The 27,088-nt window shown below is 33.6% G+C and overlaps 4 protein-coding genes across 5 annotated transcripts; 3 read left to right on the top strand and 1 right to left on the bottom strand.

Moving 5' to 3' along the window:
* The first annotated feature begins 5,401 nt into the window (after positions 1 to 5,401).
* Positions 5,402 to 7,729, top strand: LOC109124545 (bidirectional sugar transporter SWEET12). Its single transcript, XM_010495185.3, has 6 exons — positions 5,402 to 5,584; positions 5,741 to 5,777; positions 5,960 to 6,170; positions 6,266 to 6,427; positions 6,527 to 6,646; positions 7,167 to 7,729. The coding sequence occupies exons 1-6, from the start codon at positions 5,533 to 5,535 to the stop codon at positions 7,452 to 7,454; spliced, it is 870 nt and encodes a 289-aa protein (XP_010493487.1). The 5' UTR covers positions 5,402 to 5,532; the 3' UTR covers positions 7,455 to 7,729.
* On the bottom strand, positions 7,687 to 9,575 carry LOC104772496 (uncharacterized). The gene is made up of 2 exons (XM_087504931.1): positions 9,090 to 9,575; positions 7,687 to 8,810 (listed from the first exon to the last, which is right to left on the bottom strand). The coding sequence occupies exons 1-2, from the start codon at positions 9,407 to 9,409 to the stop codon at positions 7,940 to 7,942; spliced, it is 1,191 nt and encodes a 396-aa protein (XP_087361057.1). The 5' UTR covers positions 9,410 to 9,575; the 3' UTR covers positions 7,687 to 7,939.
* Positions 9,576 to 11,752: 2,177 nt separating this feature from the next.
* Positions 11,753 to 15,581, top strand: LOC147918792 (uncharacterized). 2 transcript variants are annotated; one of them, XM_087504933.1, is made up of 3 exons: positions 12,677 to 14,533; positions 14,624 to 14,996; positions 15,207 to 15,581. In XM_087504933.1, the coding sequence occupies exons 2-3, from the start codon at positions 14,639 to 14,641 to the stop codon at positions 15,335 to 15,337; spliced, it is 489 nt and encodes a 162-aa protein (XP_087361059.1). In that variant the 5' UTR covers positions 12,677 to 14,533; positions 14,624 to 14,638; the 3' UTR covers positions 15,338 to 15,581. The 2 variants fall into 2 exon arrangements, with proteins under 2 accessions (XP_087361058.1, XP_087361059.1); XM_087504932.1 differs by having other exon boundaries at positions 11,753 to 14,996.
* Positions 15,582 to 18,029: 2,448 nt separating this feature from the next.
* LOC147918791 (uncharacterized) lies at positions 18,030 to 19,484 on the top strand. Its single transcript, XM_087503706.1, has 4 exons — positions 18,030 to 18,285; positions 18,355 to 18,494; positions 18,765 to 19,251; positions 19,399 to 19,484. Exons 1-4 carry the CDS (start codon positions 18,030 to 18,032, stop codon positions 19,482 to 19,484), a joined length of 969 nt encoding a protein of 322 aa, XP_087359832.1.
* Positions 19,485 to 27,088: the final 7,604 nt, after the last annotated feature.

The following is a 27,088-nucleotide window of genomic DNA, read 5'->3' as shown; positions in this document are numbered from 1 at the left end:
TGAGGTATTATAAGGAATTATCAAAGATCTGCAATACACACGTAACTAGAGTAAGCAGAGCATAAACAGAAAAACAAAACACTATACTTAATATGGTTGTTCTTATTTATAGTTGAAACTTGAAACAATAAATTGTGGTCTTCGAAGTACACTACGTGAGTGTACGTACGTACCGTTTACCGTTTACCGTTTACTGTTTGGATCTATACTGGTCTATGATAACGATATCACAATATTCATGATTTTTCGACTAAGAACCTATTTATAACTTATAGATGTAATGTAACCCCAAAAAAAAAAAAAAAAACTTTATATATGTGCTAACTGCTAAGCTTTTCTTTTCCTTTTTAAAGCTTTTTTCTTGTTCTCTCTCGTTGGCGTCTTGGCTATCTTTTTCTGGCAGTTACTTGTCCACGGCTCTGGCCGCTAATCACAAGCTCTCTGAGATTTAGACTTACAAAGTTTGGTCTCTTCTCTCCTTTTTAAAAAAAATCAGCTCTAGTTCCCAAACCATCGTTGCATAAAAAAAGAAAAACTCTAATTAACAACAACAAGATCCAATGATTTATTGTTTTTTTTGGGCTTGTATATCTCCAATTAAAGCCATAATCCAGCATGTTAAGATAGATATAAATAGAGGATAAAGACATATAACGCTTAATCCCGAAACAAGATCAAACGAAGCTTACTTTGTTTCAGAGACTATTGGTGATTTCAGTTCTAAGTGTTCGTGACGACATGTTTGCGAGTTTAATTCTAGCTTTTTGGAGCAGCAAAACATATATACGGTTCCGAGTTTGAGTTTCCATTGCTCACATCCTTTACAGCAACATGCTATGATGCTAACGATAAATTTACCACATAGCTAGTTTAACAAAACATATAAGGAATTATATCATTAATATTTTAACCACATATTAAAACAAGTTAGTTAATTATTTTAGACATTAAAACAAGTTAGTTAATATTTTAGATCATAGCTATTATCTGAGTATCAAAAAACAAAAAAATAGTTAGTCCATTGTTCAAACAAATATGGAGTTTTCTAAACGATGAACAATATTCTCGTTATTATGTACTTGAAATTATATATCTGAATCGATCGATGTCCTTTTCATTTATAACTTTTACTATAAAAAAGAAACTACCCAAAAGAATGAACTCTTTGAAAAATGAAAATCATGTGAAACAGCATTGTAAAGTTACTAATTAACCTAAATGGGTACGTTCAATAACCATAAAAGGTCCGAGATAGACTAAAGTTTTGCAAATGCAGTTCATGCTATTGTTATTTTGTCCTATTAGTTATGAATTATTGGAGTTTGGTTATCCCCAAATCAATCCACCATTATTTTTGTTTAAACAAAACGAAGCTCTTTATTTATTTATTTACACCTACTACATTATTATGTATATTATACATAAAAAATGATCTACTCTTGACAACTGAGTAATTTTTACTACTTATGTTTAATACGTAACGCTTGAAACTACGAAAGACGCTTCAACCTACTATCAAAATCGTCCTTGAAAGTGTAATAGCCCCAAATACAATACATTTACAGGGAGTAATACCCATTGATAGTAGTAAATTTTCAGGGAGAACAAAATTATGGAAGAGTTTGAAAACCACTGATCTTCTTCGATTTTATAGCACGCTAAACCTACTATCAAAAATTAGATAACTAAACATATTCACGTTTTGTCTATTTCATGTTGGAGCCTATATTAAAAAAACTTGCATCTACAATCTAGCCAAAATAATATAACTTCATTTCGACAGACAAGAATGATTTAGTTTCTTGATCAAATGTTAAATATAACTGTGGTTTAGTTTCTTTTGATAGTTCTTAAGAACTGAAATTTGTACTATATATCAATCTTATTCCGAGTCTTATGAAGAAAACAGAAAAAAAAAAAAACTAAAGATCTTATCCAAGTCTCAAATTTTGGTTAAGCCGTCTATTTCTCATTTGCTCGGTTTATTTTCCTCTTTAAAATGTAAGACAAAAGTCACAAAACGTGAATATGTTTAGTTATCTAATTTTTGTTTGATAGATGATATAAATGTGAACTCAAGTAAAACTTGAACTTGAAGTAGAAACTCTATAAATTATTAAACTTGGGGGGTATAGACAAATGTTAATGATTAAGAAACGGCAAATATAAAGTAAGAAAAAAAATTTCTTAAAATTGAGAAACGTAAATTAGGATGAAAAGGGGCAAAAAGTGAAAACGGCAATTTATATTTACGTACAATGTCACGTGAACTAATTGTCTAAATTTCTTGGAAACGTAATTTACGCAAGGACTTCATCATTTAATCCAATTCTTATGATAAATGAGGATATAAAATATAAACCATAGAAATTAATAAATGATAAATGTACTCACGTCAATAGGTATATGTGAAATAGGTAGAATCTAGACATAGAGCCCTTAAAGAAAGAGTTGGCCTAAATCGAAATCGACATGCATTATTTATGAAAAAGTTATTTTGGTGTTAGATTGGTTCTGTGAATACTTTTCTAATAGCATTTTATTTTTATAGTACACCAACAAAGACAATAATGCTTTTACAAATTGTAATGTCACCTTTAAAAATAAAAAATTGAAAATAATTATGACTCACACAAAACATGTATCTTTATTTTCTTTCCCACACACATCCCTATATTTCTTAACACCTCTAGAGTAACTATCAAAGATCTGCAATACACACGTAACTAGAGTAAGCAGAGCATAAACAGAAAAACAAAACACTATACTTAATATGGTTGTTCTTATTTATAGTTGAAACTTGAAACAATAAATTGTGGTCTTCGAAGTACACTACGTGAGTGTACGTACGTACCGTTTACCGTTTACCGTTTACTGTTTGGATCTATACTGGTCTATGATAACGATATCACAATATTCATGATTTTTCGACTAAGAACCTATTTATAACTTATAGATGTAATGTAACCCCAAAAAAAAAAAAAAAAACTTTATATATGTGCTAACTGCTAAGCTTTTCTTTTCCTTTTTAAAGCTTTTTTCTTGTTCTCTCTCGTTGGCGTCTTGGCTATCTTTTTCTGGCAGTTACTTGTCCACGGCTCTGGCCGCTAATCACAAGCTCTCTGAGATTTAGACTTACAAAGTTTGGTCTCTTCTCTCCTTTTTAAAAAAAATCAGCTCTAGTTCCCAAACCATCGTTGCATAAAAAAAGAAAAACTCTAATTAACAACAACAAGATCCAATGATTTATTGTTTTTTTTGGGCTTGTATATCTCCAATTAAAGCCATAATCCAGCATGTTAAGATAGATATAAATAGAGGATAAAGACATATAACGCTTAATCCCGAAACAAGATCAAACGAAGCTTACTTTGTTTCAGAGACTATTGGTGATTTCAGTTCTAAGTGTTCGTGACGACATGTTTGCGAGTTTAATTCTAGCTTTTTGGAGCAGCAAAACATATATACGGTTCCGAGTTTGAGTTTCCATTGCTCACATCCTTTACAGCAACATGCTATGATGCTAACGATAAATTTACCACATAGCTAGTTTAACAAAACATATAAGGAATTATATCATTAATATTTTAACCACATATTAAAACAAGTTAGTTAATTATTTTAGACATTAAAACAAGTTAGTTAATATTTTAGATCATAGCTATTATCTGAGTATCAAAAAACAAAAAAATAGTTAGTCCATTGTTCAAACAAATATGGAGTTTTCTAAACGATGAACAATATTCTCTGTTATTATGTACTTGAAATTATATATCTGAATCGATCGATGTCCTTTTCATTTATAACTTTTACTATAAAAAAGAAACTACCCAAAAGAATGAACTCTTTGAAAAATGAAAATCATGTGAAACAGCATTGTAAAGTTACTAATTAACCTAAATGGGTACGTTCAATAACCATAAAAGGTCCGAGATAGACTAAAGTTTTGCAAATGCAGTTCATGCTATTGTTATTTTGTCCTATTAGTTATGAATTATTGGAGTTTGGTTATCCCCAAATCAATCCACCATTATTTTTGTTTAAACAAAACGAAGCTCTTTATTTATTTATTTACACCTACTACATTATTATGTATATTATACATAAAAAATGATCTACTCTTGACAACTGAGTAATTTTTACTACTTATGTTTAATACGTAACGCTTGAAACTACGAAAGACGCTTCAACCTACTATCAAAATCGTCCTTGAAAGTGTAATAGCCCCAAATACAATACATTTACAGGGAGTAATACCCATTGATAGTAGTAAATTTTCAGGGAGAACAAAATTATGGAAGAGTTTGAAAACCACTGATCTTCTTCGATTTTATAGCACGCTAAACCTACTATCAAAAATTAGATAACTAAACATATTCACGTTTTGTCTATTTCATGTTGGAGCCTATATTAAAAAAACTTGCATCTACAATCTAGCCAAAATAATATAACTTCATTTCGACAGACAAGAATGATTTAGTTTCTTGATCAAATGTTAAATATAACTGTGGTTTAGTTTCTTTTGATAGTTCTTAAGAACTGAAATTTGTACTATATATCAATCTTATTCCGAGTCTTATGAAGAAAACAGAAAAAAAAAAAAAACTAAAGATCTTATCCAAGTCTCAAATTTTGGTTAAGCCGTCTATTTCTCATTTGCTCGGTTTATTTTCCTCTTTAAAATGTAAGACAAAAGTCACAAAACGTGAATATGTTTAGTTATCTAATTTTTGTTTGATAGATGATATAAATGTGAACTCAAGTAAAACTTGAACTTGAAGTAGAAACTCTATAAATTATTAAACTTGGGGGGTATAGACAAATGTTAATGATTAAGAAACGGCAAATATAAAGTAAGAAAAAAAATTTCTTAAAATTGAGAAACGTAAATTAGGATGAAAAGGGGCAAAAAGTGAAAACGGCAATTTATATTTACGTACAATGTCACGTGAACTAATTGTCTAAATTTCTTGGAAACGTAATTTACGCAAGGACTTCATCATTTAATCCAATTCTTATGATAAATGAGGATATAAAATATAAACCATAGAAATTAATAAATGATAAATGTACTCACGTCAATAGGTATATGTGAAATAGGTAGAATCTAGACATAGAGCCCTTAAAGAAAGAGTTGGCCTAAATCGAAATCGACATGCATTATTTATGAAAAAGTTATTTTGGTGTTAGATTGGTTCTGTGAATACTTTTCTAATAGCATTTTATTTTTATAGTACACCAACAAAGACAATAATGCTTTTACAAATTGTAATGTCACCTTTAAAAATAAAAAATTGAAAATAATTATGACTCACACAAAACATGTATCTTTATTTTCTTTCCCACACACATCCCTATATTTCTTAACACCTCTCCCCCCCCCCCCCCCCCTCTATATATACTTGAAGTCCTCAGAATGCTAAGGTCGTGCCATTAGCTTTTGATTTAAGCGAAACACTTACAACTACCTAAGATCTTTCTTATTTCGAAGAAACTTAATTTCTTCTCCCTTTCAAAGATCTAGCTACATTCATGGCTCTCTTCGACACTCATAACACATGGGCCTTTGTTTTCGGCTTGCTCGGTACGAGTTCTCATCAAGTTCATCTCTCTCTAAAGTTATACTCAAATTTGATATATTATATATATCACCATAACCTATATCAAGATTCTGATATCAAAACCGGTATATACATATATATTAACACTATCTTCATCTTTTTTATTGTGTAATTTTCAGGAAACCTCATTTCCTTTGCTGTTTTCCTCTCTCCCGTGTAAGTATTTTTACATCGTTAATTTACCTCACCTCTGTTCTTGTTTCTTCATAAATGTGTCCAACACATATGTTTATGTTACCATATCTAACTCGCTAGTACTAAAATGAACATATGATACAAACCTATTAAGAAGTTTTAATATAACTAAGAGTTAGATATTGATTCGATTGTGGATGCAGGCCAACGTTCTACAGGATTTGTAAGAAGAAAACCACAGAAGGATTTCAATCTCTTCCTTACGTGGTGGCGCTCTTCAGCGCAACGCTTTGGCTCTACTACGCTACTCAGAAGAAAGATGTCTTCCTTCTCGTCACCATCAACTGTTTTGGTTGCTTCATCGAAACCATCTACATCTCCATCTTCGTTGCCTTCGCAACCAAAAAAGCCCGAGTATGTGTTCATTAACAATGTCAATATATATGAATATTATATGGTATAATTTATGATATATGTGTTCCGATATCTAATTATTATTTTTGGTGCAGATGCTCACAGTGAAGCTTTTGTTGCTAATGAACGTTGGAGGATTCTGTGCGATTCTTCTTCTCTGCCAATTCTTGACTAAAGGAGCCACACGTGCGAAGATCATTGGAGGAATCTGTGTCGGATTCTCTGTTTGCGTTTTCGCTGCGCCGCTTAGCATTATCGTAAGTAGTAGTAGTACTCTCTAGCTAGCTATTGTTACATAAATTAACTAAACATGGAAAATATGATTTTGACTAATTCAAATTTATATGAAATAACAGAGAACGGTGATAAAGACGAAAAGTGTGGAGTACATGCCGTTTAGCTTATCCTTGACTCTTACCATCAGTGCGGTCATATGGCTCCTTTATGGTCTTGCTCTTAAAGATATCTACGTTGCGGTAAGTCATAATAATCATTCTTTGCATGAAGTGGGTTGCTTTTGTTTCTATCTACCTGAGCCTGTGAAAGCTAATCATAAAATAAAGATGGGATATGGTTTCACAAAAAAGCAAAACCCTTTTGTTTGGTATTATTGTCGTTTTACATTTAATAATCCCACTAAACACTAAAGATACTCCCTTCTTTTATATTTTTAAAAAGACAAAACCTTAAAAAGATCACATCTTTTACAAAAGAGTTCTATCTACATCTATATCACATAAACTTGTATATTACACGCAATATATTTTTATATATTAATTAATTAGGAAAAAAACTTTTTTTAAAAACGATTTTTATTCGGGATGATGGTTCAATAGAAGTAAAAAAAAACCTCAAAATTTAAATATAAATTAATAATACAAAATATATAAAGTGTAAAGTTCATATAAAAAAAAAAGTAGGTATATTGCTTTGAGCACTGATAAATTTTATCTTTAATTTTCCCCTTTATATAATTTTTTTCTGTCAACTTCGCAGTTCCCTAACGTGATTGGGTTTGTGCTCGGTGCACTACAAATGATACTTTACGTGGTTTACAAATACTGCAAAACGCCGTCGGAATTGGTTGAGAAAGAACTCGAAACTGCGAAGTTGCCTGATGAAGTGAGCATCGATATGCTGAAGCTAGGCACACTAATTGCTTCACCTGAACCAGCGGCGATCACAGTTGTCCGACCGGTAAACATGTGTAACTGTAACGATCGAAAGGTTGAGATTGAAAATGGTCAGGGGCTAGTTAGAAACACTGCAGCAGCAGCTACATGAAGTGAAGTTACAATATTTTAAGAAACCTATTTGTTGACTATTTGACTTTGTACCCTTCTTGATATACCCACCACCAATCACCGTCGTTCACGTGTACTTGTTTCAGCTGTCGTAGTTTTCTGAGATTATCAAAAAAAGTGTGCGAAGTTGAGGATTAAATTACTTGGGAATTAACATTTTTCCTGAGTTAATTTTTCTCTTCTTCTTTTAATTATGGGATAATGTAATTATATTATCTGTTCGATATAAATATTTCTTATTTTCCAAGTTGAAAATATTTATGAGTTATTTATTTATTTATATTTAAATAGATTAGGAATAGATTTTATATATATATATTACATACCTAATTAATAATATGATCCAAGAGAAACATCAGATAATCCATAGCATACCAAACAACAAGATGGATGGGGAAAGAAAGAAAATTAAACAAACAAGATGGATTAAGTACAAGCATAAATCAGGGAGGGCTTAATAAAAACCTATCTTTGGGATTTATTTGCATAAGTCATGTCACCATATGGGATTGATGAACCCATGTTGATCGGTGCACGAGGACCCGGATAGGAAGGTAGAGGATAAGGCTGAACACCAGGAGTCATGTGAGGTTGAGCGAAATGGTTCATGTTTGTTCCAAAATGTGAGGGCATTTGTCCAACCATTGGTTGGTTCATGGTGGACAATGTCGTTCCATACACAGGAATACTGGCTGGTGGTGGTGGCAAAGCCGCTTGTGCGTTCCATATGGGGGGTGCACCATATGTTGGAAGGTTTAGCGATGGCTGTGAGATGGCTTGAGTATTCCATAAGTTGTGTCTTCCATGTCTCGGAAGGTCTAGTGACGGTTGCGAAGTGGTCTGAATGGCTTGGTTGTTGGAGCTAGAAGCAAGATTTAGCGATGGCTGTGAGAGGGCTTGAGTATTACATATGTTGTGTCTTCCATGCATGGGAAGGTCTAGTGATGGTTGAGAAGTGGTTTGAATGGCTTGGTTGTTGGAGGTAGAAGAGAGGGCTTGAGTATTCCCTATGTTGGGCCTTCCATGAATCGGAAGGTCTAGTGACGGTTGCGAATTGGTTTGAATGGCTTGGTTGTTGGAGGCAGAAGCAAGATTGACGTTTCCGTTTTGCCATGTGCCGATTGCTCCTTGTTTTGGTGAGATGTTTCTGTTTTCTTCATCAACGGTGATGTCATGAATGCTTGCCCTGTTTCTGTGTTTGTTCTTTGAGTTCAGACGTTCAAAGTATTTTTGAGCATGACTTGCAACCTGAGTTGGTGTTCTTGTCCTCACAGAGTTACGAGAAATGCTACGCCAATCACCTTTCCCATACTTAGCCAAACCAATAAGAAATTGTCTATTTCCATTAAAAAAAAAAAAAAAGTGTGAGAATCAACGTCAAAATTCAACAATTTTGGTTCATATCAAACTTAAAAGGTACAAATCAAAGACAATGGAATGATAATACATATTAAATAAAGTGAAATCTAATGTATCAAAGCATTTTTGAGTTTTATATTCAGTTACCTAATTACTGGCCAAATAAATGATTATGCCATAGTATTGCAATCAGAACAAAATAAACACAAAATCTATATACAAAGTTACATTACAAAAATAAGTGAATAGAAGGAACCTGTGTTCATCTAATGTCCAAGAAACTCCCTTTTGTCGTTTGTGCTTGAGTTTTCTTTTACCTCTAGCATTGGGATTTGGTTCTTCTGGAACACGATAATCTGGAAGAGGTACACGTCCAGATTCAATGTCCATAACATCACGAATTAAATTATTGTAATGATCAATAATATGTGCTGTAGTTTTCCCAGGAACAACTTCAGCAATGCTATCCCAACAAATCTTTCTTTCATCGTCATAAAATGCAAGGGCTGTCTCGAAAGCAATATCATCATCCCTGCTCCAATATGAACCAACACTAGTGTTCCATCCCAAAGTCATTTTCCATGAAAAAACTCAAAATATTTTAGACCAAATACTCTCCGGCTAAAGAAAAAAAAAAAACAAATGCTCTAGAATGATATGATGACTTGAAATTGTAAAGCTTGGTTTTATAAGCCCAGAAACTAGCTTTGAAAGACTTGTAAAGACTATACACACTATATCAAGAAAACTACAGATATATAGATGGAAAGAGATCACAAAACACATGTTCTATATATACTATTTTCAGTTTAAAAACATTATTATTTTTCATAAAAGAAATTAAAACTCATTATTGTTATTATTTTTCTTTCCGTTTTTCCATTATTTTCTTTTCCCCTAACCATATATATATGGTGCTTACAATACATTATATCATATGACAGATGGCAACAAGTATCAATTGCTACTTTATTATTTGCTAAATAATATATAATGATATAAATCTTATTTTTTGGGGCAGCATATAGAAATAAATCTATATTTCCAAATTTCCATTTTTATAGTATTAAATAAAATTGTGCTTATAGACCTTGACACCTTCTTTGAGGGGGGTGTCAACTGTCAAGCAACAATTATTCAAGTCTAAAAAAATCAAAGTCATTATGGGGAAACTTAAATTTTACTATATACATCTATTTTTTTTTGTCAAAATTTTTACATATACATTACACTAGAATTTGTACCCGTGCACACACAAGATTTTAATTTAAAATATTTATTATCAATATAATCATTCCAACTTTTGAGTATAAATCTATAAAAAAATTAAACTTACTTTACTCAGTGATATAAAACATATATATTTTTGAAGATAATATTTCTTTGTTATATCTATTTGCAATTTTACGTGGGATTTTAGTTAAAAAAATTTATCAATAAGAATTATTGAATATGAATATATGTCGCAATAATATTGTCAACAATCTTCTGACCTTTTATGTTTAAAAGAGTTCATTCAATATTTATATCTCATAAAAACATAATTTTAAAAATTCTAACGTCAATGTCATTCGTTGACCTAATTATAGAGACCATTTAAACATATCGATATCCTACATTAAATACAAATATACAAAGTTTCATGAACAATTTTAGTGCTATGTGGCTACAATGAGATTGTCCAAATGCATCATCTGCCATAATAGAATTTCCGACTAAGTCAAGAATGCTTAAATGATGAAACGTTTAAACCCCACAATGAATATCTATTCACTAATCCAAGTTACATTTTTTTTAAAAAAAATCTCATATGTTATTTGCCGATGTTAATTTTGTGATGCAACCCCAGCTTAAAAAAAAACATAGTGTACTTTATATATGTTGTTTTTGCCAATGTTTTGGGTTAAAAGCATTTGATAATATATATATATATATATGTTATATTTGTTATATATGTTTTATATCATGTTATAAAAGTGTAGCTCCAGTTGATAATATACCTTATGAGATATGCTACACAAATCACATGCTACTTTTTGTAACGGCTTACATATCATTTTTTCTATATTTCCTGACCATTGACTTTATTTTTTAGATAGATTATTTTTTTAAAATTCTTTTTCATAGTTTTCCCAAAAAAGTGTGCCCCTTACAATGTCTTTGTTTTAGATCAAACTTTTAAGTTAATTTAAGTTAAGTAATTAATTTTTTCTTTCTTATAAGTAAAATTTAATAATAAATCTTTATGGTATATGTTTTTTAGAAACTAATGTTTCACTTCAATTTTATTTTCATGTTTAGATTTTTTTATAAATACAATTACATAACTTGTTTTTTTACTCCACCATGCATTAAAATCTTACTTACATTCTAAAACTCATAAGCCCATTCTAAATTTTGGAATATAATCATTTTTTGGTTATAATTTTAATAATAACATTATTATTAAAACAAATTTTATAGTATTATTTTTACTATTTTAAATTTTTCATTTATTTTACTTAATTCATTTTTAGATAGTTATTATTTTTATTATTTACTAAAAAATTATATTATTGTTTATACTATTTTAAAATTTAATTAATTTTAGTTAATTTGTTATTTATTTGTTTTTAATATTATTAATTATAAGTAATAAATATGCAATGAATGAACATTAAAAATAATATTTTTTATGCAAAAAGAAAAAAAAATTGATTAGGCGGATGTTGATGTGGAGGAAGGAAAAGTGAGCAGAGTTAACTTTATATATATAGATTACACATATTATTTAGTACAAATTTTTTTTTAGTAGAAGTTTATGTTTGCCTCAAACTTTTATTTAAATGTGTCAGACTTAGCTTGTACAATCGTATATATAAATATCACTTTTTTTTTTCATTTAAATATGTCATGTCTAGTTATTTTTTATTTTTTTTCAGTTTATTATAGGGGATCAATAGTTTATATTGTTTAATGGCATTAACAAAAATATTCATAAATCCCTGATGATCCTATGTGTATTTTGAAAACTGGTTAACAGGTAACAGCACAGCAGCCAACGTAGAAAGAATAAACAAAGCCAAGTGATTAAAGAGGAAGAGATGAAAGATAATGTTTACTACTAGGTATATAATATATGTATACATCTGCAATCTGCATACATATCGTATTCATGATCTCATTTCGGGTAATAGAGATAACGAGATAATGATGCAATTGGTTTTATATAAACTACTAATGAGCTAGACAAGTAACACATACAATTGCAATAATTATGATTACATGCATATCGTTGATAATCGCTATAAAACAATAAGTTATTAAAAGTGAAAGAAATGTTAATTGGTCCCTAAAGCCTTTACTTTATAGACTTTAGCCATCGGCCGGCCTGAGCAGATCACTGAGTACAAGAGTGACTAGATTGGATAATCATGTATGCAGAAGATTTTGCTTGTGATTACTTTTTTTGGGACCTGTAAGTAGTACTCCTAAATAAAATAAGAACTAACAAAATATTAACAAACTAATGAACTATATAGAGTATATATGTATATAGTTATTTTTGCAAATATTTATTAACCATGCATATATGTTTGTCATAAAATTACACAGAATTGATATAGGTTTTTTAATTTTTCATCTAGTTACCCTTTATTATACAGATGAAAAATAAAGTATCAAGATTATGAACTTAAAGATCACAAAAAATCATGTAATATTAGACAAATAATTGAAAAATAATTGAGATCAAGTAATAACTCAATTAAAAATATTAAAAGAACTTATATTAAAAAAAAGAAAAGAAAGTGTAGTAAATGTGAAGGATGTCGATAATGATGAAATTAGTCTTAGTCTTATAGCTTTTTTTTTTTTTTTTTTTTTTTTTTGTCAAAAGTCTTAGTTTTATAGTCATGCCTCAAAACATGACTGTTTTTTTTTTCAACCAAACATTAATTAAAAGAACTACTAGATTAGTTGTCAAAAAAAAAAAATTCCTAGATTAGTTGCCTAAATAGGAGAAAAACTGTTTACAAAAGAAGTTACAGAAATGTAAAACAGAGAGATTATGAAAAGCCAAAAGAAAAGTGCAAAATATCTGAAAAAGAAAACTAGTACCAAACTATGTACTTAAAAACTGTGGATTTATGAATGGATGGATGGCGATAGCGATTGCAGTTTTTAGGGTTTCTTTCTGAGATGGATTTTTTTGACGGGATTGGAAGAGGATCGAGATATGGTCTCTCGGTTTCTCTCGGAGAATTGCGGATTCGGGATTTGTTTGTTTCCGCATCTCAATTATCTTTAGATCTGGCCTCTAGTAGGGGATCTCTGGTTTTATGGGATTTCAGGATACGGATCAAGGGATTGTTGACAGGGATAGATTTACCGGTCTTTGGGGATGGGTGTATGCTATTTCATTGTACATCTGATGGGATTTGCTTTGCTGGTCAATCGGATTTGCGGTTTCCTTTTGTGGTTCGTCGGGTTGATTTGGTTTTCGAATTGATAATGTCGAGATTCGAGTTCTCTGCTATCAGGGATATGATTAGTCTATCAACGGGTATTTGGATTTGCTTTCCTTGTCTTGGGCGGTTCATTAGTGAGTGTATATTTGAATTATTACAGTCAATGGAAGGTTTGGATATCAAGCGGATAGGATCTTTGGTCTTTATTGGGTTAGTGGTCTTGGTTTCTGACTCTATATTTATTTGGTTCCAAGGCTTCCCTATTCTCGATATATCTCCGTTTCTATTCTATTTTTTGGTGGTTTGTTGGTGCTGTTGTGTCGGAGCCTTTCTTCGTGTGGTTCGGAGTGTGTATTGGTGGTCTCGCTGGGTTTTCTGTCTGCGGCTTCTCATGGCTCAGTTGGCACTTAACAAGGGCAAAGCTGCGTTGGTCCGCACAGAGGTGGTGAAGATTTCTGATTATGTGTTGGCTTAGAGGATTCAACAATTTTCCCTCACTCTCATTGGAAGGTTAATGAATCCAGCAGTGCAGAGAATGGAGTCTCTGCTTGCTAATCTGCCCAAGATTTGGAAGCTGGAGGCAAAGGTTATGGGAGCTGATTTGGGTCAGGGGACTTTTCAATTTAATTTTGAAGAAGAGGAGGATCTACAGGGGGGTTTTGCTCAATGGTCCTTACCACTTTGATGGTTGGATGATCTCGCTGGTTCGTTGGGAACCTATAGTCTCTAGTTCCTACCCATCGGCTATTAGCTTATGGGTGAAGGTGGGAGGAATCCCTATGCATCTATGGGAGATAGCAACACTTGAGGCGATAGGAAGGAAGATTGGTCGAATCAAAGAGCTTGATGAGGATTCAGGAAGTATCTGTGTCACAGTAAATGGATTTAATTCTTTGCTTCTCAATTTGGTGGTTCCTTTTGCTACAGGTGACGAGGTGGTGGTCACCATTGATTATGAGAAGCTGTCTGGATACTGCAAACATTTCTCTTGCTTAACACATGACGAGTTAGTTTGTCCTGAGATGAATAATGTCTCTACAACTCGGGGACATGTGGATTACACGGACAAGAGGGGCACTAACCAGCGGCAGCAGGTTCCGCCTAAACAAGGTCCTATCCATCATGATGGGGGTGGGAGAAACCACAAAAGCATGTCAAAAGGGCTTTGGATTTTCAATCTGAGCACTCCACTGAGAGAAGGCAGCCATAGTTTTGGGGTGGTGAGTCAAACTCTACCGGACTCTCTCTTTAGGTGAGGAATCAGGGTCATGTTTGGGGTCAGCAGATGCGTTACCAGGGTAGTGGGTCAGGAGCTAATGCGGTTTCCGCTTCTGTTTCGCAGAAGGCTGGAGGTGGTATGGTGGAGAATGGAGCCGGTTTTCCACCACAGAGGAAGGGACTTAGACCTGTGTGGCCTAAACCTATGTACAAGGTTAAGCAGGCTTCTGGTGAGAAAAAGCCTCAGAGTCTTGATCGAGGTGGTCACTCGCCGGTGAGGGTGGAGGATACCTCTATGGAGGTGACAGAGGAGATTGGTGCTAGTGGCGGAGGTGATGACCTTGAGGAATTGCCTTTTAATGAGAGTACTGATGATTTGTTAGAGGATGGGAAATTTGATGATGTTGATAACTCTGAGGACCCAAGGCATGAGTCGGATATCGTTACAGATGGTGGCACAGAGTCGGGTTTAGATGCGGAGGACATTACCACCCAAGGTATTCATGCTTCTGATCCTATTAATTTGAGTTTGAATGTTGTGAATACCACTAGGGAGTCTGTTTCCTTGGGAAAGACGTTTCGTGTTAAGGATTCAAAGGGCAGTTCCAACGCTAATAAAGGGATTCATAGTTCAAAGAGAGTGGTCTTACCCCTAGCTTCACATGGGAAATGACTTTTAGCTAAAGCTTCTTCTCTTAAACCTGCAGGTAAAGGCATCAAATCGGGGGTGGTGGGTAAGCAAGGTCAGAAGGCAAAAGACGATATTCCTGCTGGTGGAGGAAGTTGTACTCAGAAGAAAGGAATGGTGGCGCTCCTGAAACCACCGGCTCAAACGTGAAGGTTTTTAGTTGGAATTGTCAGGGCATTGGGGTTGATCTGACAGAAAGTTACTTGGGTGATTTGTGGAAGAAGCATTGACCAGACATTTTCTTTTTATCAGAAACAATGAAATGTTTTTCTTATTTGCAAAAATTTCAGAATAAGTTTGGTTATAATAAGTTGTATACTGTTGAGCCCCGCGGGTCTAGCGATGGTCTTGCTTTATTTTTTATGGATGAAATAAAACTTTCAATTTTATTTGATAATGACCGTATTATTGATACACAAGCCTGTATTGGACAACAATTGATTTTTATGTCTTTTGTTTATGGTGATCCTGTTCCACAACATAGGCAGAAAGTTTGGGATAGTTTGATGGATATTGGGTCTTTCAGAGTTGATCCCTGGTTTTTGATTGGTGATTTCAATGAGCTGGTTGGGAATCATAAGAAAAAGGGTGGCGCTTTGCGCCCAGCTTCTTCTTTTGTGTCTTTCAGTTCTATGCTTCGCCATTGTGGGATGCTTGAATTTCCTTGTTATGGGGAACAATAATTATGGAGGGGTAACCGATGTAATGATCAAGTAGTTCGCTGTCGTTTGGATCGCGATGTGGGTAATGAGGATTGGCAGGGGCTATATCCGAATTCGAAGGGAGAATATTTGGATATGATTGGTTATGACCATTGTCCAATCCTGGCTACCTGTCTGAAGCTGGATAGGAGACGGCTCAGACAGTTTCGCTTTGAAAAACATTGGTTGGGTAAGGAGGGTATAGCAGGTGCTGTTGAGTCCGGGTGGAATCGTACACGAAATTTTTGGATCCCTAGTTTTGTGGATAAAATAAGGAATTGAAGGAACTCGATTTCTTGGTGGCGAAAGAAAAATATAATTTCTGGTCCCTCGCTCATTTCATCCTTAAAAGCGGCTTTGCATGAGGCAAAAATAGATGACTCGATTTCTCAGGAGGAAATTCGGGGTATTGAAAGGAAATTAAAGGAGGCGTAGGCGTACCATGATGAGGAAATATATTGGCAACAAAAGAGTAGGAAATTTTGGCTAAGGGTTGAGGATAAAAATACTAAATACTTTCATATCTCCACCAAACCAAGACGGGTAAGGAATAGGATTGTTGGTTTATTTGACATTGATAATGTCTGGAACGAATCGCCCCCAGGCATGGAGCGAATTGCTACTAAGTACTTTGAGGACCTTTTTAAGAAGTCGGCTGGCAATGGTATCTCAGAGATGCTTCAGGAAATCAACCCACTAATCACGGAGAGTATGAACAGAGATCTTACTCGGGATATTTCTGAGACGGAAGTCCGTAAGGCTCTGTTTGCGATGCATCCAGAGAAAACACCAGGACCTGATGGTATGACAGGTTTGTTCTTTCAAAGATTTTGGCCTTCCTTGAAAGGGGATTTGGTGGCTTTGGTTCAGGACTTTTTCCGAACGGATCGTTTTGATCCTCGTTTAAATGAGACCAATATCTGCCTTATTCCTAAGGTCGATAGACCGCAGCGGATGGCAGAGTTTAGACCAATCAGTCTTTGTAATGTGAGTTATAAAATTATATCTAAAGTATTGTGCTTTCGGTTAAAATGGTTTTTACCTCTTTTGGTCTCAGAGACTCAGTCGGCCTTTGTCTCTGGTCACTTAATAACAGATAATATTCTTGTAGCTCAGGAAATGTTTCATGGGCTAAATACTAACCGACGGTGTCAGGCGGAGTTTCTGGCATTCAAAACGGATATGAGTAAGGCATATGATCGAGTTGAATGGGATTTTTTGGAGGCGGTCTTGGTTAAATTAGGTTTTTCCAGGAAGTGGATTTTATGGATAATGTGGTGTGTTTCTTCAGTGTCATATCAAGTTTTATTAAATGGTCAGCCTCGGGGCTCTATTATTCCTCAAAGAGGTCTACGTCAGGGGGATCCTCTGTCACCGTATTTGTTCATTATATGCACCGAGGTTTTGATAGCAAATACTAAGAAGGCTGAACGGGAGAAGAAAATAACGGGTATCTCAATTGCTCGTGATAGCCCTACTATCTCGCACTTGTTATTTGCTGATGATAGTCTGTTATTTCGTAAAGCAGAGGCGACTGAGTGTAGGAAGGTCATGAAAATAATAGGAGATTATGGCAAAGCTTCGGGACAAGAGGTTAATCTGGAAAAATCTTCTATTATGTTTGGTAAAAAGGTCCCATCTGATATACGCTCGCACTTAAAATCCGTTATTGGTATCTCTAAAGAGGGCGGTATGGGCTCGTATTTGGGAATTCTTGAAAGTCTCCAGGATTCAAAAACTAAGGTTTTTAGCTATGTTAAGGATCGGTTGGATGACCGAGTAAATGGTTGGTCTGCGAAGTACTTATCGAAGGGGGGCAAGGAGATTATGATTAAGTCGGTGGCGATAACACTTCCTACCCATGTTATGTCGTGTTATAAGCTTCCACAAGAACTAACATCCAAATTAACGAGTGTGATTTCTACCTTCTGGTGGAAGTCGAATGATTCTACTCGGGGTATGCACTGGGTAGCTTGGGATAAAATGTGTAACGATAAGTGTGATGGGGGCATAGGTTTCAGAGCTGTGGATCAGTTTAACGATGCCATGTTGGCGAAACAGTTTTGGCGGCTTATTCACTATCCACTTCCTTATAAGGAATAAACATCCTCTTACGGCCAAAAAACCATATAACCCTTCCTATGCTTGGAGGAGTATTTTCTCAACCAAGGAACTGGTGGAACAAGATAGTAGGTTCTGGCTGTTCTATCTCGGTTTGGCGTGATTTGTGGTTACCAGATATTAGGCCAAGACCAGCTAATCGTCGTGGTCGCTTATTGCTTTCGATTTTGATGGTTAACCATTTAATAAATTCTACTACGAAGGATTGGCATTTACCTATCCTAGAGGAGTTTTTCGATCCGGAGGATATACCGATTATTAGGAGTATAGCGGTCGGTAAAGTTTATAAACCGGACCGCTTAGTATGGCATTTTACTAAGTGAGGGAAGTATTCGGTGAAATCAGGCTATCGGTTAGCATGGGAATTAACTGTGGAAGTTGAATATGGACCCACGTCTATGGCTCTTCGAGCCCAAGCGTGGAAACTTGAGGTTCCCTCGAAGATTCAACATTTCTTTTGGCAGATTGCTTCTGGCACTCTTCCTGTACTGGAACGGCTAGCGTATCGAGGTGTCTAATGTGATACTCTGTGTAAACGGTGTGCTTTGGCTACTGAGACCATCAATCACACTCTTTTTGAGTGTCCGCGCTCGCGGAGTATCTGGGAGCTGTCTCCTTTATCACTAGATCCGGAAGGCTTCCCATATGCTTCAATCTATACGAATCTGGATTTTTTATATTGGCGGGCGGCAGCGCAATCAGGGATTTCTGATATCACTTTTAGTCTTTCCTGGATACTTTGGTCAATCTGGAAGGATAGGAATAAAAAGGTTTTTCAGGGAACGGAGGCCGGCCCGATAGATATTCTAAAGCAGGCGACAAATGACAAATTATTATGGGATGACGTCAAATCTTTCACCGGGAGTCATTCGACTCCTTCGGACTCTTTGGATGTTAGGGAGCCCTCTCCCTGCTGTCAGATTGACGGTTCATGGAAAAGTTTGGATGCCCTCCAGGGTTTGGGATGGTGGTTCTGCAATGGTGAGGACTTGACGCTTCTCCTGGGAGCCCGGAGTCATAGACGCGGCCTTACTCCATTACATGCTGAGCTTCAAGCTCTGATCTGGGCTATGGAGTCTCTAGTGGCCGCAGGGGTGGTTTGTCAAGATTTTGAGACGGATTGTGCAGAGTTACTCGCTATGGTGCAACAGCCCGAAGATTGGCCAGCTTTCTCGAATTTACTGGAGGATTTTTCGTGGATAAGATCAGCTTATCCCTCCTTCACCCTGCACAGGATCCCTCGTGAGTCTAACACAAGGGCAGATTGTTTAGCTCGTTCTTCGAGAACTTTAATTTCTGAAATTTCTTTTGTAAACTCTTTTCCTCCGGTTTGGGCAACCAATCTAGGAGTTCTCTTTTAATTTTTAATGTTTGGTTGAAAAAAAAAAGTTACAGAAATAAGAGACCGTGAAGAAAATTACTATTATACTAGGTTCAGACCCGCACGTATGTGCGGGGATGAATTCAAAAACTAAGTTCGCTATCATGTTTATAATATATTACATATGTATGGGGTTATGTTTGTAATTTTTTTAAGAACATTATTTGATTTGTTTTTAATTCGGATTAGAAAATTTTTTATCAGATTTGTAATTTGTTATTTATAATGACACTTATATTAAAAAAATATGATATGTTTATGAAACGACCGACCCTTTTTTTTTTAATAAATAATAAATAATATATATATATAAATAAACTACAACTAGTGGTCCCATACCCACTTGCCACCTAACCATATTCACAATCAACAGCGGAATAACATAAATCAATATCCAATAATAAACCAATAATAACCAATAATAATCCGATATTATAGCAAAGGCAATATCCCAATACCAAACAACAAGAAACATAAAACCAGCAACCTAGCAATGTTTCTAATGACTCAACTCTAGCAACCTAGCAATGCCAGACAACATCCAATCGAGTTCCTAGAACATCCTCCTCTTCATTGCCTTGATTCCACGATCACACTTTGCCTTTACCTGCACCACAAACACAAATTGAGATGCATGAGTATTTGATAAACACTCAGTAAGGCAATCCTCCCATCTACTGGGCTATACACATAAGCAACAATGATTCCAAAGTTCCAAAACAAGCAACAAACAAACACACAAACCAGGAAATCAAACATCGTCTCGCTGGAAGGGAGGTGTCGACCGACACCAGCCTAGTGTCGACCAACACTGGGTCAATGGTGTCGACCGACACTACCCCACAGTGTCGATCGATGCCCAATTTGCTGGTGTCGACCGACACCAAGTGGTATCGATCGACACTCTCTCTGCAACTGCGATCCGCGCAAAGTCGAGAGACGAATCTCGCTCTCAAATCTCCTCCAAAACGTCCAATACTCAATACCCAAGCCTTATACCTCCTTAGGAACCTGTATCAACCAATCCCAGCAAGAAAAAAAAACACACAAACAAGCAACAACAAGCAAGAACAAGGGAATCAAAGGCTTAGATTAGCCATGGTCATGCACTCACCTTCTAAAATGAAAATGAACCGTTAACTATCAAATCCCACCGGTGAAAAGCTATTTCTAGGCGTCACGAAGCTTCCCACAAAAATTCAGCACGTTCATATCTCAGATGAAACCGCAATCGATCCTGAAACTCCCGCTGGTCTCAATCCGCGACTGAGAAAAAACGCCCCACGAAACTGCCGATATATCCTAGAATATTAACCCAAATTCACTTCTGTAAACAGGAGAGTGTACGAAAATCTCTTAGCTACAACCCTATTAAAACTCAATACCTTTCAAAACGATTTGAGTATACAGATCCTCCTTCTCCCAAACCCTGACGATTCTGTTCCTTTTTGCTTTGAACACCAAAATCAAGTTTACTCTTCCTTCTCCTCTTTCTCTTTGTTTTCAGCGGCTAGGCAACAACAAAACACGACCTAGGTCGTTCTCCCACTTAAATATCACGGTTTAATAGTTTTTCCTAAACCAAACCGGTCCAAATCGATTAAAATTCAATCTGGTCGAACCAGAAAATCAGTGGTGTCGACCGACACCCCCTTGGTGTCGATCGACACCCTCACCCAAAACACTCAAATTGGTTTGCGGGTGTTACAGTTTATTTCGAGACAGCAAGTAGTAAGAGAAATGTGGTGTATCATATGGAATATTTAATATTTTGAAGTTGAAATTAAGATTTTGATCCAATTTTATGATCTCGTCTCATTATCTTTATTTTTTGGTCATGTTTTTTAAACAAAGTTTTTATAATTTGATTTACTCGCTGCCATCTCGTAACCAATTGTTCTTTAGTTACCATAAAATTTGGATCGATATGGCAATAGACCCTGAATCAAATGTAAATCAGATTTTTTTACGGGTTAATTTTTTATCAAACCCGTGAAGTGTCAAATAAGCAAAAATCGTCAGAAAAATAAAAACTTCCCAAACCGGGTGATGTAAATTTTCAAACGGGTCAAATTCGTCCCGGTAAGCAAGTTGATGAACTAACTATCCAAATTATTTGATTTTATCCCGTCACTCAAAATTCTCTTATCGTATTTTACCATAGATAACATTTTTTATTTTCTGAATTACCAGTTTCCATTTCGTACCCATTTTCTTGTTCAAATATTTATAATAAATATGTCAATGAAAATTTTCAAATATATTACCAATCCATCCCATCTTATATATATTTCTCTCAAGCAATGCTTTTAAACCCGGACCAGACCAGCTAGGCAGAGCGGTCTAACCGCGACCTGGTTGGTGTTCCAGTCTGGTGATATACGTAAAACACATCAAAAACAGGAAAAAAAACGTTTAAGATCCAAAAACCATGGTTAAACCGGTGAGCTGGTTAAACCGGATCAACAAACCTTTAGAACCCAATTGTCATGTTAAAGTGAAACTGTTATTTATTGGACAAAGTATCTAGTTCTCTTTTTTTATATAATCTGATGTGGGACTCTACATAACATTTCTAAAATCAAGGGTAGTTTTGTTTTTTTGTTTTTTTTTGTCTCTTTTTGTCCTATTATATGTGTCTAATTGTTTGTCTAATCAAAAAAATAATAATATTTTTCAACATGAATCCGGAATTCTCATTAAATATTTGAAATATAACTGATCCATGTATGCTACAGTTAAAAATAAATGAACCTCTTCTTGAAAATTCAACTTTGTTTAATTGAATTTTCTATTATTCAATTAGCCGATTCATACTTCATAGTATATGTTTGATCCATGTATGCTCCATGAAGCATAAATGATCCATGTATGCTTCTAATTTATAATGATTACTAGGTTTGGACCCGCACGTACGTGCGGTGTTAATTTCTAAAATTAAGTTTGTGATCAAGTTTACAAAATATTATGTAAGTGTTAGATTATATTGTAAGCGGTTTTTATGAATATTATTAACATTCATAATCCGAACTCATCGATTTGTTTTTAATTCGGGATAGGTAAAAAATGATCTAATTGTTTTTATTATCATTACTGACACATTAAAAGAATAGTAAGAGAAATGTGATATGTTTAAAGTTTAAACCTGTCCCTTCCCTTCGTGTGGACTATCAGTTCGTCTCGTCCATACCATAACTAACAGAAACCCCGTTCCAGGCCAGAACTAACAGAAAATTCGTCCTGAACCAAAACTAACAAAAAACCCCGTCCCATCTCGTCTCGTGAATTATCAAACCAGATAAAATCCGCCAAAAGGATGAAAACTTCTCAAATCGGATGACCTAAATTGTTTAGCTGGATAAATCTATCTCGTTAAATCTACCTTATAATAGTTTTGTACCCGTAGAAAACCTGTCCTTGCAAAACCCATAAGTGAAGTGTCTCTATTCATTTTGTTTGATTTTGCAAAACCTATAGATAATAGACGTTTTAATAAAGAAAAAATTATAATATAGAAATTATTTTAAGAATTTAAAATATATAATTTCAACTATTTCATATATATTACAAACTATTAGATCATTTATAGCTGAAAATCATTTCTGTAATTATATTACTATTGGGCTTAGTTGGGCTGTGTCACAAAATAATATTTCAAATATATATGGCTTAATTAATCTGGTAATCAAATCTTTATAATAATTATTTTGTTTGTTTGTTAGTTAAGGATATTATTTAATGAGATTGACGATTTCGAAATAAATTATGTGACTAAAAATTAGGTTGAGTTTGGTAATTAGAATATTGTTTAAAGGTTGATATCTTTGTAAGTAAATGTTCGTTTAGAAAAAATTAATGATAAAATCAGTTATATTGCTTGTCGCTCCACAATTTATGGTATGTATCGTTTTGTGATTCACTTGTTTCCTAATCTAATGGATATTTCTTTATATTATTTGTTACTAGGTTGGTACCCGCGCTACGCCGCGGGATTTGTTTTTATTTTATTTTTGTCATATTTTCTGTTTTATTTTTCTCAATTTCAGAATTTAATATATATTATTTGTAATCAATTTATAAGTTTTTGATAATTTCAATAGTAATTTATTATTATTTTTGTTTACATCATCATATGATACTTGAGTTTTTATTTCATAAATTTAGTTTATGAATATATTTTAAATGTTGACAAAATATATATATATATATATATATATATATATATATATTTTTTAAAAATTTTATTACCAAATAAGTTGAGAGATTACAAACCATTAGTTCTTGGTTTGTTTCTCACTCACAAACCCTCTAGAACAGTAAAACAAATTACTCTTTGATATCTACATTGTAAATGTTCTTGATGGATCTCTTAGAATACTTTAGGTTCAGGCATTTCAACCTTTCTCCTAAATCTCATCTAATTTATCTCTTACAACATTACAACATATTTATACTTGTTCTTATCTTAACCTAACACCTAAACTAAACAAACTCATTAATCACTTGACAAGCTTACGATCAAGTTGGAAGCTTATCATTCACTTGACAAGCTTATGATTAAGTTCTTCAAGCTATATATGTTAATTTAGCAACATCTTAAAGAAAAAATAGAAAAATAAATCAAATTTACACATTGTTACGTGTAAAAACTATGACTAACAGGAGGATACTTTTTAAATATTTTTTAGTATAAATATAACTTTTAAAACATATATTTTTTTTTAGAATTTGACTTTTTTCATTTCATAGAATATATGCCTTTACACACACATTATATAGATACAACACATTTATATTGAACACAAGTAAAGAAACTAAATGTAAGTATAGAAATCGAAATAGATGGACTTTTTACATAGGTCTATGCAATGAGTATTTATATTCAATTAAATATGCTAAAATAGTTCATAGACATTGGTTAATATAACTTGTTTTGTGACTTTTGCTGTGAAAGTTTTAGTACCGTCATCTACAATTCTTCCAATGAAGCTTTGCCTAAGACAATAAACATCAACCGTAAGAATCCTAGTGCAACATGGCTATTTCACCCCACAAAAACGAAGGTACAATAGTCGAAGTCAAAAGTTGAAGCACTTACAACTTAAGAATCTATTTCAAAATTTCCTAATAAAAGTCAACTCAAGAAGTGAAAGACAACATGATGTGGCATATAATTTTTTAATTGGTATAGAAATCTTAGCTGTATTAATTCAAATGTTTTTATTGGCTATTGATTTTAACTGATGTGTCAAGCCATGCTTTAATATTGAAGTTGATGTGTCAGAAGAGGAGAGCAACACATCTTTCTTTTATTGTATTGATTTTCAGCGGGTGACTCTGATGGTATGGGGGTAACTTAACCTAATTTAACGGATATTTCTACCCAAACACTTTCATAATCCATCCACGATCCGAATAAAGTTAGTCCGATCATATAAGATCCGCGTCTTTTATCCCTCTTAGATTACCTTTTTGTCCTGAATTTTTTTTTCCTTCTTCTTCCTTTCTTTGGTCGTAGGGGCAATATATAGAATTTTTGTAAAGTTTTTTTTTTTTTCTGCTTTTGTACTCCCCAATTAATAGTATAGATGGGTCCAACTGGCCATTTTTAAAAAAAAGAATTGAATGGAATGTATCTATACTATTAAAAGGGAAGCATTTTTAATAAAAAGACATAGAGTTAGACATTATTACAATGAAATGCCATTGAAAATAGAATAGGGATATATATAAATTGTGTAGCCAAACAGATACAATTAACAAGGAATTACGTAGCCAAACATATATATGTGATAGTTTACCAAAAAAATCAGAGCTAAACAAATTGATATTTAAGTTTTTCGGAGCAAACAAATCAAATATTTAATGATTATTAACACATAATCAGAAGCAATTAAAACCTGCCATTAAATCTAAACAAATTAACCCACATAATTACCGTTGATGCCATTAAAACAATTAAAACCTACCCACGTAAATCATATTGTTACGATTAACATGATGCAAACAATTAAAATCATATTGTTACGATTAGGGAAATTCAATCTTAGAATATCTTCTAAAAAAGTGGAGATGCGTTTAATTAAAAAAATGAATTTGCCAATTAACACCAAAATCTCGGATAGTTAACATAATCTTTTCGATTTCAAAATATTCTAATTCACCAAATTTTAGCAACTTACCAAATATTGATAGACGATATGATCAAATCTTAAATACTATGAGATATTCTTTAAAACATGACTTACTACTATAAATATAGCATACGTGATCAAAGTTTTACTCATCTCGAATACTGCAAACAATTTTTTCACAAGCCTTGCTAACTTCAATCCTTTCAAAATGACTTCGAAAATACAAGTAATGATTGTATACAGTTAGAGGCTTTATACTCTTAAAAAGGATTAAAGATTTTTATTGTTGACAAAGATGAGAAACTGCAGAAGAGGAGACTGAATGTAGTCTTCAAAGAAGTTTTCAAAGACCTATAAATTACAATGGAAAAGGCAGAATTGCTCATGGCTACTAGGTATTTTAATAATCGATGGACTTATATAAAAATTATTTCATTTGTTCAAATTGATGTACTTATCGGTTTTTTTAAATTTTGTTACAGGGGTTGTACTTTTTACAAGCAGATTGAATGATAAAACAATGATGCTTTTGAATTAAAATATGGTACTACACTATATTCATCATCAAAAATGCTTTGTTGTAAAAAGTCTCTACATGTAAAGACTGCAGAGGGAGGCAGAAATGAGAAACTGAATGTGACAAGATTTTCTGATGGTTGTAGCCATCTATCCATGATTTCCTCTATTTATCTTATTACTTTTGCAACTTTGTTTGTTTTTGAAGTTTTTAATTTCAATAATCTCCAAACACTTATGCAAAAGTAAAGAGTTTTCAATATTTGGGAATTTTTTAATAATATTTCGAAACTTCTATTTAATTCAAATCACTCCTATTTTTTAATTCAGAAATATCTATAAACATAAGTATAGAATTACTATCGGATTAACGGAGTTATCATATTTGCAGGTTTAGGCTGAACCACCATACTCCACCATGTTAGAGAATGTACCTACATATCACACACTTTGTTATAACAATTATAATCGATTTGACCATAGAGCTTAACGGAATTACTAACTAATAGTCGAACCCGCACTAACATTTTCCATAAGCACTAACCTTTTCCATAAATCCAACACCAACGTTAAGTGTCCTCTGTTCCTTATTCATGGTACTGTGTATATTTTCCTATCCAAAGTACAAAATTGTGCAAATACATATATGAAGAGATTAGGCAAAAATCTATAGTGAATATCGTAACAGAGTCTTTCTTCTTCTTTGCCAGGTTAGCTTTTTTTTTTTTTTTTGACAAAACCAGTTTAGCTTTTTATTTGGATCCAATTTTCACTGTACTAAAACAAACAAATCATTAGACATATTATATACAATATGCAACAATCAATACAAACTACAATCATTATACTTCCACAAAATGATATTACAAATATGCATACTATTTGTAAAAAAAACACTTGCAACAATTCCACAAAACAAATTTTCAACTAACAATAACATAACTATATTATTCAGAAAAAAAGACTTATGAAAACATCCCCGCACGTACGTGCGGGTCCGAATCTAGTTGTTCCTTGTTTTTGTTAAATGAAACGACCGACCTTTTTT

Source organism: Camelina sativa, chromosome 20, assembly GCF_030686135.1.
Source record: "Camelina sativa cultivar CO46 ecotype springtype chromosome 20, ASM3068613v1".
Classification (NCBI taxonomy): domain Eukaryota; kingdom Viridiplantae; phylum Streptophyta; class Magnoliopsida; order Brassicales; family Brassicaceae; genus Camelina; species Camelina sativa.
Note: the sequence above shows the minus strand (reverse complement) of the source record. Positions and strands in the feature narration are given on the sequence as shown.